At 47.9% G+C, this 14,354-nt stretch overlaps 1 protein-coding gene across 6 annotated transcripts in view; it reads right to left on the bottom strand.

Annotated features, from left to right (window-relative positions):
- Cracr2a (calcium release activated channel regulator 2A) overlaps positions 1-14,354 on the bottom strand; it is a 104,830-nt gene that overhangs the window by 13,037 nt on the left and 77,439 nt on the right. For 5 of the 6 annotated variants that reach the window (XM_040738163.1, XM_040738165.1, XM_040738166.1 and 2 more), the window contains 5 exons: positions 12,982-13,088; positions 9,708-10,041; positions 3,258-3,390; positions 227-308; positions 34-148 (listed from right to left, as the gene is read on the bottom strand). In XM_040738163.1, the coding sequence (XP_040594097.1) occupies positions 34-148; positions 227-308; positions 3,258-3,390; positions 9,708-10,041; positions 12,982-13,088 (771 nt within the window). Of the gene's footprint in view, positions 1-33; positions 149-226; positions 309-3,257; positions 3,391-9,707; positions 10,042-12,981; positions 13,089-14,354 lie in introns of those variants that run through there. The other variant, XM_040738167.1, reaches the window with a different exon arrangement.

Here is a 14,354-nt window from a genome sequence, read left to right as displayed (position 1 = left end):
AGCCCAAGATCTTCCAGGAACGTGGTTGCTCACCTCCACGCTGCTCAGCCACTGCCGAATGGACAGGAAGGATTGCTTGGCTGTGAGGTCATACATAACAACCACGCCGTCGGCCTTTCTGAAGAACTGCTGAGTGACACAGCGGTATCTGCCATGGGAGAGCCAGCGTCAGGTGCATACCCTCCTTGGGAGCCCTGGCCTGGGACTTGGGTGTGCAGCACCTCACCTCTCCTGCCCAGCAGTGTCCCACAGCTGCAGAGCCACCCGTGCATTGTCCACAGTGACTGTCTTCACTCGGTAGTCGATGCCTGCAAGATGAAACAGGCCTGTGAGAACTGCCTTGGTCATGGGCACCCTCACTTCCAAGTCAGGAGATGATGCCTCCCTGTCTGGAGTAGTGCCTGTGGGGCAGTGTGGAAAAATGGACTGAGCATTGCACAGGAGGCCTGAGACTTGAGTTCTGGTTATATTTCAGACCCTAGGACTTGACGACATCACGGAACCCATCTTAGCTATGGGGTCCTTGCTATACCATCAAGTACCTACTCTAGGACACTGGATGAAGTCAAGTCCGGGCCTATGCACAAAAGAGCAGATCACTACCTAACTGGTGTGACAACTGTCACATTTGTTCCATGCTGTCCTTACTCTGTGGCTGTCTCCTTTCATTCTTTCCTTTGGAGAAACTACTTTCAAAATGTCCCTATTAAATCCAAATGCCGAGGGGATGAAGCATCCTTTAATATTCCTATCAGGTAATCCAGGTGTGTGGAAGAGGAGTTTGAAAAAGAGGAAGAAAAATGGAGGAGCACGGGGAGGGATTGGCAGATAGCAGAAAGAACAAAGAAGACGTAGGAGAATGGGAAAAGGCAGTATTCACCCTTGAGAAGGGTCTAGGACTCTCAATCGTCATGAGGCCATTTACAATCACATCTTCAGTTTGTAACCCTCCCTGGGCTGGGCTACCCACAGGGGCAGGGGCAGGGGCAGGTCAGTGACATGTGCAGCCCTCAGAGCCAAAAATCTCAACACAGGGTCTTCTAGGGTTCTCCAGTCTCAGAGCTTCTCTGAACCACGTTGAAAGATGAATAATTATCTTGGACCACACATTAAATACAACAAGGTATGTACTGTGGTTGCAAGCATACTTATGTTTTATTTTGTGTGACATAAGGTCATGTTTACACACACACACACACACACACACACACACACACACACACACAAGCCACACACAGAAAATCAGGTAATGTTTTAGGTAAGTTCACACTTTGGTATTGGGTCACAATCACAGCTATCATAAGACTCACATGGTCCTCTCTGGTCATGGGTTGAATATTACACATGGCCCTCTGGTCGTGAGTTGAACACTGTACATCGCCTTCTAGACATGGTTTGACCCCTTTCACAGACCCTTTTCTCTCCTGTGATCTTAAGATGTGTTTAAAAATGCATAAAGATTTTAAAAGTCTTATTATTTATGGCTCCTGTTTGCAGAACTTAAAGGCATCTCTTTCCATTTTCACAGCATCAGACAGGCAGCTAGACCTCAGAGGCCAGATTTGCAACTAGAGAACACGAGGACAACATAAGGTGACGATATGTTGCAGTGACAGACCCCAGACAGGAGGACAAGTGCTCAACAAAAGAGGCATTAGAATACTATGGGGACAAAGAGCCTGGAACAAATGTTTTAAGACAATCTGGAACTCTAAAGGTCCAAGCACCAGGAGACTGTGCCCTGCCAACACCAGGCAGCATGACCTTGATGATGTCATTTCATCTCAGTTTTAGAGATTCAGTTCTTTGTGTGCTGAGGGGAATGGAGGTTTGAAGGAACTAAATTGGGATTTCATAATCTCTGAGTTCTGGGGAAACATTCCATGATGGCATTGAGATATCCTTCAACTTGCAACCCAATTAGATGTAACAGTTGAAGTAAAGAAATCACCAGTCACTAGAAGTGTGCTTTGGAGGTAGCATGGGTTAGAGTTGAACTGAAGGGTCCCTGAAAGGTGATGTCAATCTTTGTGGTGAAGACAGGCCAGGCTGTCACCATGCAAGAAAGGGAGGGGAGGGGATATGTCTACAAGTTGCCTTGCAGGAGGACCTTACCTTCGGGTATTCCCTACAGGATGTAGGGTGAGGACCTCACTGGTGGTCAAGAGAGAAGAGGAAGCATTCTATCAGGACATGCTTTTGGGTTCTGGCTGTGATTAAAACAGGGAGGTTATGAAGCCATGTGAAGAAGTAGGCCTAAGCACTGGAGACGAACCCTGGCTGCCAGCGAGGTTTGGTCTCTGATGCTCACTCTGACTGTCCCCTCACAATTTGGCTAGATGTGAATAGACCATTTCCAAGGGTCTTTCCAGCTCCAGGGCTCCACAAAAGTCATCAGTTGCATCTATAGATCCCCAGAGGTCCAAACACCTGTTCATGAAGAAGCAGGCAGGGTCCTGAGGTGGAGTAGACAGACACAAGGGTTCTCCGCACCATTTTCTCATGGAATGTGAGAGACCAGGAAGTGACCTCAAGTGACAGATGTGAGCCTAAAGAAAATCCCAATGTTTGTTGCTGAGTGGTATTGTGGAATATTAGTTGAATATGTGTTACATTTATTTATGCTGTGGGACATTTGTCTAATGATGCAAAGATACACTGCATTCTTTTATGTTGCATTTGTTTAATTCTGTGAAGCTATGTTACTTTATCTGTATAAAACACCTGATTGGTTTAATAAAGAGCTAAATGGCCAATAGCAGGAAAGGGCTAGGGATATGGCACATTGGGTAAAGGTACTTGTTGTTAAGCCTGATGACCTAAGTTTGATAGCCAGAATCCACACAGCGAAAGGAGAGAGCCAACTTCCATAGACTGTCTTCTGACCTTCACACTTGTATTATCACACACACACACACACACACACACACACACACACACACACACACGAGTAATACATACCTGCATACATACACACATAAGATTATTTGCAGAAGTAGCACAAACTAGGTGGGTAGGTGGGGGCTCACAGAGAGGACCAAAGACCACATACCCACTGTTGTCAATCTCAACACCCTAAACACAAGGCTGGAACTACGAAGCACTCACCCCACCCCACCCCACCCACACCATGAGCACAGTCGCCTAACAGTGTGGGGAGATGGGCTTCTCCTCTTTCCTCCTAGCCCACTGTCGAACAGCCAGGGCCACCATTCCTCCCACAAGTCCTTTAGTTCCTCCCGGAGGACCGGACTCACCCACAGTGGCAGCCATGCCTGGGGAGAAGCGGGCCTCACAGAGCCTCCTTAGGAAGGACGTCTTCCCCACAGCAGAGTCACCCACAAACACGATCTTGAAGAGCCGGTCTGGGGTAGAGGGAATGCTTTCCTCCTGTGGATGGAGACAGTCTGATCACCTGCTGGGCATGACCACTAGCCCCTGCTGCTGCCACGTCACCTTTTATTATCCACTGAGATCCCGGCACCAGGGAGGCCACTTCTGCCCCCAGAAAACACCTAGCACTGGTCTTTGAGCATGGGGCTCCTTCTGGCACGAACAAGAGGTTGTTGGGAGAAATAGCAGTCGTTCATACAAGTTCACGTGCAAGGACTGATGGGACTCTGAGACAAGCAGGCAGGCCCTTGATGGAGTAGATGAGTCAGGAATGTAAACATTTACTGAGTGTGGTGTTCCCAGAGCACGGAGTGAGAGTGAGAAGGGTCAAGGTTCCAGAAAGCAGGGGTTTGGAGAGAAGGGAGAATTGTCTATAGGGGCAGGGGAAGACAAGTGTCCTGGGTTTGTTTTGGTTTTGTCAGTGTGACATAAGATAGGGTCATCTGGGAAGAAGGAACTTCATTTGGGAAAATGCCTCCATCAGATTGGCCTGTGGGGAAGTCTGTAGGGCATTTTCTTGATTAATGATTGGTGTGGGAGGGCTCAGTTCACTATGAATGGTGCCCGGCCCCTGGCAAAGGTGATCTTGGGTGCTACAAGAAAGCAGGCAGAGCCAGCCATGGGAAGTAAAGCTATAAGCAGCACTCTTCAACGGCCTCTGCTTCAGTTCCTGCTTTCTGGTTCCTGCCTCGTGTTCCTGCTCTGACTTCCCACCATGACTGTGAGCTGGAAGGTGAAATAAACCCTTCCCTCCCCAAGTTGCTTTTGGTCATGGTGTTTATCACCTCAATGGAGAAGCACACTGGGACAACAAGGTAGTCTTCAGAAGGAAGAGGAAAGAGATGGAAGACAACGGGGCTGGGGACCATGACTTTGAACATCCCCCCAGATGCTTCCTAAGACTCAAGAAACTTAGGGTATTGCTAAAGCTCCCAGATTCACAGACACCTGAAGATCACATAAACAGGGACTAGTCTGGGGGAGGAGACTCTCTGGAAGAGGACGCTCACTGGAAGACTCTCTGGAGGAGGTGCCTGCAAGTTGTGCAGTGGTTCCCATGGTGCAGCTCTCTGGAGTCCTCACCCTTGCTGGGGTACAACTGCCTTTGTGTTATTCACTCACGCTCAGGTAAGTAGCCCCAGTTAGCCCATTAGTTCTCTCACTGGCTGGAATCATTTCTTTACTTTGCCATAAATGCCCTGACTATAGTAAATAGGTATCAACAGCCATGTGTCCCCCAGGAGCATAGCCTCCGGGTGGAATGGAGACCTTCTTGAGTCTCTCTGCTCATGGCCTTTGTAGCCTCTCTCCAACTCTGGTTGTCACATAGACACCTGCCATGGATTAGCCAGGTGGTGATTTTCCACCCTTGTGCTGGTTAGCTTTTGTCAACTTGACACAAGCTAGATTCGTCTGGGAAAAGGAACCATCGAGGAACAGTCTCCATCAGACTGGCCCGTAGGCAAGGCTGGGGCATGTTCTTGACTGATGATTGACATGGAGAGCCCAGTCCACTGTGGATAGCACCACCCCTGAACAGGTGGTAAAAAAGGAAATTGAGCAAGCCATGGAGAGAAAGCCTGTAAGCTTTCTCTTCCTTAGGTTCCTGTCCTGACTTCCTTCACTGATGGACTATGACCTGGAAGCTGTAAGATAAAATAAACTCTTTCTTCCCTTTCAGTTGGTTTTGGACAGTGTTGTTGTTGTTTTTATTCATGGTAACAGAATCCAAACTAGGACACTCTTCCACTCATGAAGGTGCGAAGTCTCCACAGGCTTCCACACGTTGCTCTGCTCATCGAGCCCCAGAGAACAAGGCAGAACAGGACTGCCATCAACCTGGGACTGTGATGCGGATGGCTGAACTTTCTCTGGGACAGACAGCGAGCAGGAGTTGGTGTGAGCGCCATTCCTTCCTGTGGACTCTCTCATCCCGTGCCCTACCTTCAAGCTCAGCTCAGCACTGCCGATCAGAGGGCGGGCTCTTTGGGGTGGATTTAAAAGTGGATTTGAGGGAGTTAGCTTATCTGGTCGAGCAAGGGCCATACATTTATAACAAAGCACAGCTGACATTAGCAGAACTTGAATTCCGAAGCAAAGCCACCAATAGACTTTGGGAGAAAAATGCAGTTGTTAGAAAGAATTTAAGGTCAACTACTAGAATTTAAGATACAGTGCCCTCTGCCCTATTTTCTTTATCCATTGAAGACACAAGGCACTGGCTTCTGCCTGCCTGTGTCTAGGTGCCTCTAACTATGGTTTTTTAAGCAACATGTGGCAGAGCAGGCACAGGAAAGAGGTGGGATTGGAAACCCAGGGTGGAGGGTAGAGATGGTGGCCGTGACTGTGATTGCGGGGTTGCCTGACCTTCTGCCCCATGGTTGCCCTGTCCCTTCCCTGAAAGAACGCTGGTTTTCAAGCACCGACCTATAAGGCCACAAATGTTCCAGATATAGGCAGCTTAATCCACATGAACAGGGAGGTCCTTCAGCCTGCACTCTTTCCTTGGGGACAATCCATCTGTCCCCAAGATGGATTGTAGGGTCAGACAGGTAAAGGAAGGCTGGTTATCACATCTGGACCTGTACTGTCATTGTCCTTTCCCTATTACATGCTTAAAAGGCAGGGCTAGGGTGTAACTAAGACATAAAGGGTTTGACTCTACTACGGGACCCTGAGTTTCTGTCCCCAACACCACAAAACAGATGGATGGACAAACAAGCAACAGTAACACCTGGAAACCAAGTCAGAAAATGAAAACCTCCAAGCAAAAATGATACACTGGCAAGATGGCTCAGTGTAAAGGCTCCTGCCACCATGGCTGTCAGCCTGGGTTCTATCCCTGGGACTCACACAGCGGAAAAAGAGAACTGACTCTCTCAAGGTGTCCCTTGACCTCCACACATGCGCTGTGGCATGCATGTGCCTAAACACATTTGCAAATAAAATAAATTTTTAAAATTTTAAGTCATATATTTTAATCTTTAAGCTTGGAAAATACAGAGTTGTAAGAAGAAAAGCCAAAATTTCTTATAATCTGAGACAGTCACTATTCACATTTTTTGCATTTTCAGTCTTTATAGATATATGAGAAAATGTTTTATTTAAATGAACTAGAGAAATAAATATATGCCTATGTATATTTATTCCAGTTATCATAGTTATTTAATAACAATAAAAATCCCTCTGAGTCACTAAAGATTTTTTGGAATCATAATTTTTAGCAGGCTTATAATGTTCTTCTAAATTATTGTAATATAATTTAAGTCCCTTTAGTAGCCTTATTTTTTAGTGTTCTTCTATTCTAAACAGCACTTACAGCCTCGACTTTTCACTAGGAGTAGAAGTGCAGGATGACAGTCACAAAAAGACAAACATGGTATGTACTCACTCTTATATGGATTTTAGACATAGAGCAAAGGATTATCAGCCTACAATCCACACCTCCAGAAAAGCTAGGAAACAAGGAGGACCCTAAGAGAGACATACATGGTAGATCTACTGATCTAATTGGGAGCACGGGGGGAGGGGAAAGGGAGTTAGGAGAAAGAGAAGGGGAGAAGAGGAGGGGAGAGGAGGACATGAGGGAGCAGGAAGATTGAGTCAAGGGGAGAATAGAGGAGAGCAAGAAAAGAGACACCATAGTAAAGGGAGCCATCATAGGTTTAAAGAGAAATCTGGCACTAGGGAATTGTCCAGAGATCTATAAGGATGACCCCAAGTAACTATCTAAGCAATAGTGAAGGACTACCTTAAATGCCTTTCCCAGATAATGAGATTGACGACTCCCTTATATGCCACCCTAGAGCTTTCATCCAGTAGCTGATGGAAGCAGAAGTAGACACCCACAGCTAAACAATGAGCTGAACTCCTGGAATTCAGTTGCAGAGAGGGAGGAGTGATAAGCAAAGGGGTCAAGACCAGCCTGGAGAGACACACAGAAATAGCTGACCTGAACAAGGGGGAGCTCATGGACCCCAGATTGATAGCTGGGAAACCAGCATAGGACTGTTCCAGACCCCCTGAACATGGATGTCAGTTTGGAGGTCTGGGCAATCTACAGGGCCTCTGGTAGTGGATCAGTATGTATTCCTAGTACACGAATGGGCTTTGGGAACCCAAAGACACGTTATGATATGACAGACTGTGAAGATCCCCCGTGGAAGGCCTCACCCTCCCTGGGGAACAGAAAGGGAATGGGATAGGGGACTGGTGGGGGCCAGGGGAGGAGGGGAGGGAAAGGGAACTGGAATTGACATGTAAAAGAAGCTTGTTTCTAATTTAAATTAAAAAAAAAACAAGAAGTGCAGGTTGAAAGGTTAAGACACTTGATTCCTATTACCAGATACTCTTCAGAAGGGTGGCTTCATCTATGCCTCACAGAGGTCTGCCTCAGGGCAGCCTTCCTCACAACTGACCCTATTTATTCTCTCTGTTGTTGTATCAATATGGTGGCACAGCCTCGTGAGGAGTCTTGGGGGTGCTCTGTGAGAGAAGAGTAGTTACAGAACACACAGCTTAGGAGGCATGTGCTGGGCAGCCTTGTGCTAAGATTCCAGCAGGGAGGCAGGCTGCCTTTGCTTCTCCCCTCTGGGCTCCAACTTCTTCTGGCAGTGGGGAAAACCTTTGTCAGGCCTATCCATCAGACCACAGTGAAGACAGGTCCCAACATAAAGGAACACAGTCTTTCCCTCTAGACCTGTCTCTTACAGACCTCCTGGCTGCATATTGTGATACTGGGTGACATCTTGGGATGACTTTAACATTGACCTATCCGTGCCCACTGAAAGTGAGTGTAGGCCATGTATTGAAGGGACTTGGAAAGGAGTGCAGGGGGGAGAGAGGAACCACTGACTGGGGGCTGCCCAAGGGAGGTGCCCCTTGTACACTGCCATGACATTTCTAGAGAAGTTTTGGAGGGTCAGGGTAGAGGCCAAGGACTCGATGGCCTATTCCAAAGATCAAGTTACAAACCAACAGAGGGACATAGTTCCCACAAGGTGAAGAGGCACCACCCTTCTAGAGAGTGTTTGGTAATAAAAACCAAGCGCCATGACCTTTGAACTGCCCTCCTTCCAGAGTTCAGAGGGAAATTTGAGTGAGGAGGTGGAGGTGTGCAGAAACACACCGGGAAAAGTGTACATGGGACACCGGGGAACGGAAGAGGCTTAGCCTGAGGAGATCAATAGAAAGATGAAGGCATGCACACTTGACAGAGCCATACCAAATGACCTCTTGTAGCAGACACTGACTCCAGCAGGTGTTTAATAAATGCTTCAGATCTGAGTTAGAAGAGAGAGAGAGTGAAATGCCCCGACCAGCAGGGCACAATGGGTTCAAGCTCACGGGAACCTGGAATGAATGAGACAAGAGACAAGAGGACAGCAAGACAACATGGCTGATCAAGCTGCCGTTTAATGAAAGTTTTAAATAGGGGAATACAGGCTTAAATAGGGGAATGTGGTATGGGCCATGGCGTGGAGGTTGTTAGACCGGAGATGCTGGGAAGTGAGGCAGGGGGCTGTTAGGAGCAGGAAGCCTTTGATAAGCAAAAGAGCAGGAGATCTCACCAGGGAATGTAGGTGTTAGCATTGTTAAGCCATGGGTTATCTCTCTGGCACCAGGCCATCTGTGGGAAGGCACCTGAGTTTTGGGAAGTGCCTTCCAATAAGTAGATCCAGTGACCCTTACTTTTTATTAATGAAGGAGAAGGGTCTGGACTGTAGGTCTGAGGGTTGGTAAAGGAATAGGCAGTAGGTGTTAGTTATTAGGATCTTAGTGGGAGTATTAAGATGGCTTTTTATGATGTCACCCTTATATTTTAGGGCCCTTACAGGTACAAATAAGAAGACCATGGGTGGAGATATCCATGAGAAGGCTGAGTCTGTCTTAGGTCAGGGGGTCTCATGGACCAGGGGTGTTTAAAAACCTCTCCTTGTCATTGGAGATGACATCATATAATGAATATTCCTGTCTATCAGCTATTCCTGTGAGCCCAGGTTTTACTCATTAGGAATCTGGGGAGGGGACAGACTAGTCTTAAAAAGGACTGACAATATTTACAAGAGGTTTTTAAATAACAATGATCACTCCCAACAGTGAAATATGGGGGAAGAGAAATTAACGAGAAGTTATTGAAATGAATGAGTCTCTATGGTGCTCAGCTGAAAACGTGTAAGGAAGGGAAGGTGACCTTTGGGACACAGAATCTGGTGAATCCCCAAGCCCACTGCACCTGGCCTTCTGGGTGTCCTTTGGGGTTCCTGAGCTCAAAGATAGAGGGGCAGATCTCAGTAGCACTGCCTGAACCCTACCTTGTAGAGGGCTTCTTTTCCGACAGGCTGCCCTCGGGGAGACGTAGGGATGAGTTCCAAGGCTGGGGCTGCCATGATTTGCCCTTCTGCCCCCTGGTCAAAGACCTCCTCTTCTTCTGGGCATTTGCTCAGTGGCTTCTCAAAACCACCTTCCAGGAGCTGAGGCAGGGGGTCTTCCTCAATGGAGATGATTCTGCGGAGTGCCTGGCGACGTGGAAGCCCAGCCCCTGGCTCTCCAGTTCCCAGCTCCTCCTCTGCCAGGAGATAGGCACTCAGGCTCACTGAGTTTCTCCTCCTGGGGATGCCGAATGTCTCATCCTCCTCCACTGACTGGCTATCAGGATGGGGGCCGGAGAAAGATGAGCAGGAGAAAATGGTAAAATATCAATATGGAAGCAGAGAGATACTTGCCTGCCGACGGCACTGGAGAGAGCTCTGGGGAAGGAGAGGAGACAACAGACCCATCACTCAGCTCATGTTTTTGACAGCCTCATTAGGGCCGTCGCCTGATGCTGCTGCCGCCGCCATTGCTGCCACTGCCACTATCACTGCCAGTGACGAAGATGCTGATGAAGATTATTACCAGGTATCAACTAAAAATAAGGGCCCTGTCCTCATGTGGTGACTGCACCAAGAGGAGGACCAATGCAGCTAACATCACAGATATGTTATTATGACCTGGGTTACTTAACGGAGAAGGTAGTGCAGAAAGGAGTGTGCAGGGTTGGAGATACAGCACTCCGGGAGAACAAGGTGCTTGGACTGAGCTGCCACCACTGCCCCCATTAACTGCATGTCCTTGTGGAAGGACATCAACTCCTCACACCTCAGTTCCCTCACCACAAAACAGGGTCCATCTACCTAGCCTACTCATATATAAGAGAACACATGAGAGGGATAACCACGTAGCACACGCCCACACAGGGCACTCTCACACAGCACCTGTCCACACAGCATCCCTTAGCGGTGTAGGAGTACTGTCGCTGTGGGGAACCTCCTCACATCCATGACAATGTCCCCTGACTCAGCGGCAGGCCATTATGAATGCGCTTGGGTCAGAAAGCACATATATCCCCTTCTCCTTCCTCTTTCCCTTTCTGAGTTCCTGAAATAGAGGGAGGAGCGGGTGGCTTCCAAGACTTTAGCACATACTTGCTTCTAGAAGCATTTGGGTGCTACGAGCAAAGAAGACAGTAGGAGGCGGGAGGAACCGGGCAGTTGGGGCATGGGAAGAAGCATGGGCTGTATGTCCCAAGGGTTTGGAGTCTGCACAGGTCTCCAGAACACTGGGCTCCTTCTCTGACTTAGTGAACAGTTCAAGGTGAGAGTATTTCAAAGGCAACAGGCATGATCTACGAACACACACGTGTGTGTGCACACGCATGTGAATGTGTGGAGAGAGCTGCAGAGGAACCAGTGAGGCAACGAGTGCAAAGGAGAGAGGGAGAAAGGAACGGAATCAAGGGACGCAGAAACAGTGCAATACAAAAGCGCCACTAGCCTTACCCCTGGCTCTGGGTGTTTATTCTTCCCACGGCCGACAATAGGAAGGAAAAGGGAAACCAAAGTGAACCCATCACTGTCTGATGCTAGCTGTGATTCTGAAGGACAAATTAAGGCAGTGTTTACTTCCAGCACCAGTGAATTGGTTTGGATAGAGAGTAAAAGATTTATAGCAAATCGAACACCTTCCTCTCTACTTATGAAACAGGTTAACTGGCTTTTGTCCAACACCCTTCCTGTGTATGCTACTGAGTCCATTACCTGACCATCTGGTTCAGAACACAGTATCCTTGTCCATTCTTAGCTGCTTTTATATTCACTGTGAACATGTACATACATATGTAAGTAGACAGACACACATACATGACACACATTTTCCTAAAGGTTTTCAACCAGGAAAAGATAACTATTCAAGTGTGCCCTAAAATGAAGCTCTTCTTGGAAAAAGTGTTTTATTTGGGAACATCTCAAGTGCTGTTGACATTCTGTAATGGCTTCAGCTTAGCATGTCTAAGCTCATTTTTGTTTTGCCACCAAACACTTCCTGCCAGCAGTAGAGAGAGTAGCTGCTTTTGCCAAAATCGATATTGGAATTCAGAACGCACACTTTGATGTTTAGCGGATTATTTTCTATTTCTGCCACTTGGCTGTGAGCTCATGAAGGAGGGAAGGGTCTATCCTGCACACCTCTGCTCCAGTGACTGGCACCGGACCTCACAAATTGTGGCCACTCAATACCTATCTACTAAATGAGCATGATGGAGGTGTCACGAAGGAGTGTCAGGTGCAAAAGTAGGCAATCTACAAATGACTGTCAAGTCAATCAATCTAAAATACATTCGATTCTGAGAATCCAACAGGCTAACAAATACTAGAGTGGAAATTTGGCTTCCAGGCTATACCCCATTGTTGAGCTATTGAGAGATAATCCATGACAATCTGACCCAGGGGTTCCCCTCATCAGCCCATTTCCGTCCCAAAGACACTTTTACTTTATATGTATTTTCAGTCCATGCTTGCACATCTGCTCCCTCAGTCTGATACTGGAGGGAGAGGCTGCTCTGACCTCTCTGTGTCCATCCATGTGGATGGAGCACCTGTTCAAAAGAGGAGGGGTGTGGGAACTGGCTTGTGTGTGTAGATGAGCAGCAGCCAACCCTTTGCATATTCAAGCTCAATTCATGTCCCTCCAACAGCAACACAATACGTTGTCTTTGAGTTAGTTAAATATGAGCCATTAGGATGCTGTCAATCACAAGCCTTAATTTTGTCTCTAAAGAGTTTCAGCTAATGGTGATTCTATATGATATTTAATTCATCTCACAGTCAGTATAATTACATTCCAGAACAACGAAGTGGATCCAAGAAACAGAGCACTGTCCAGCCACTCCTTCCATCATTCCCTCCCTGATCACCTCTTCTTCCTCCTCCTCCTCTCCTTTACCCCCTCCCTTTCTCAGTTGCTCTCAGTTCCCATCAGCCCTCACTCTCTCTGCAGGCCCACAGCAGGGCAGGATAGCCTCAGAGATAGTGTCTATCCTACAGGTTTGCTCTGCATAGTCTCCCCCCCCCCCAGCTTGGATGTCACAACAGAGAGGGCCATGTCCTCCAAGACTCAAGGCAAGCGAGTGAGAGTAACCTCAGGCTTCCCTGGTAGGGCCACACTTCAAAGACCAGTAAATGTGGGCCCAGAGGAGGCTCCTAAAAGGTGTGAGATGAGTGAGTGGAGGAAGCAGGGCCCGTGGCTGATGACTTGTGGCTGATGACTTACCTCCTGGGGATTTCCCTGCCATCCACATATTTGCCGATCACAGAGCCAGATCTCTGCTTCCTGCTTGCCTTGGAAGCAGCTGTGTTTGCCTTGGCCGCCTTATCTTTCTGCAGAAACACAAAACGGCCTGAGATCCACGCCTGTGGATCCGTCTCGATGCTTGAGCAGAAGTGAGGGAAGGCTCTAGACAGGACTCTAAATGAGAGAAGCAGGGCAGGCTTCCCTGGCCTCCCCTGCCCTGTTCAGTCGCCCACTGCCCTGCTTTTCCACCCCACCCCACTCCCAACTAGGATTCCTCTGTCTCCTTTCCAGAAATCCACTTAGAGAAGGGAATACAGAGTGGAGAGCCTGGGCCTCCTGTGTTATTTGTCACAGTAATACTGGCAATTTGCAAGAGACCAAAAAAGAAGACAAAGGTATTTACTGCATAGGAAAATATTTACAGGGTCCAAAAGCTCCTGTATTTTGAGTCACGGTCTTCCTTGTGGCTCTAATCTCTCTTGCCCCCAAAGCCCATGAGGTATTGAGCTATGGAACTGTCCAGAGGGGCAGTTAGCTCCTGGCTCTGCTCATCATACCCTCACTAGCCTCTGTGGAGCAGACTGGATGTGGGTGGACACGCCAGATATCTGTAACACAGACCTTGAGAGGAGCAGGGCTCAGAACCCTTTTGCCAAGACTCTGGAACAGGTGTCATCCAGGAGACATAGGGTGCCAGGTCACACGAAGAGGGCTGCCTTAATCAGCCACCCCATGCTTCCGGTGAACTCATAAGTGAGGAGGAACTGCTGAGCCCCCAGCAGCCCTGAGGACATGGCTTTAATGATTCCAGGCAAATCTTCAATTACTATTCTGCATCAATTGGGCTCTATGCCTTTTCTTTGATTTCCTCCTAATGCTCTTCCCTCCACCTCCTCTCTTTCAAAACAGAATGATGTTTGGCAGGTGAAGGAATAAAGATAGCATTTGGTTGAGACTTTAAAAGAAATCAGTATTTCTTCTAAAACAATTATACTCGTTATCACTATCAGACAAACAAGTGTAGGCTTAAGGCTTGCTCTGATAGTACACACATATGGGCAGCTGAGACGATTCCTGTTGGCTGGTGATAGCAAAGAAGTGGTGTTGACTAGGACCCTTGGGATAGCAGCATAAACCAGGCAGAGCCTAATGCAAGGCACACCAACCTTCAGAGGCTGACCGTGTTGAGGTTACTGCTCAGCCAACGCCTTCTCCAGGGACACACAAGTTCACGGCCTGATAATCTTACAATTAGGAAGTCCTATCGAGTGGCCCTGCCCCTTCGGAGACTCCTATGTGTGCTGTCTTAAAAGGGAGGTGAAGAAGGAGGTGCAGAATTCTAGGGGCTCTTC

This window comes from Mesocricetus auratus, unplaced genomic scaffold (assembly GCF_017639785.1).
Source record: "Mesocricetus auratus isolate SY011 unplaced genomic scaffold, BCM_Maur_2.0 Super-Scaffold_100676, whole genome shotgun sequence".
NCBI lineage: Eukaryota > Metazoa > Chordata > Mammalia > Rodentia > Cricetidae > Mesocricetus > Mesocricetus auratus.
This window is presented reverse-complemented; position numbering and strand designations above follow the sequence as displayed.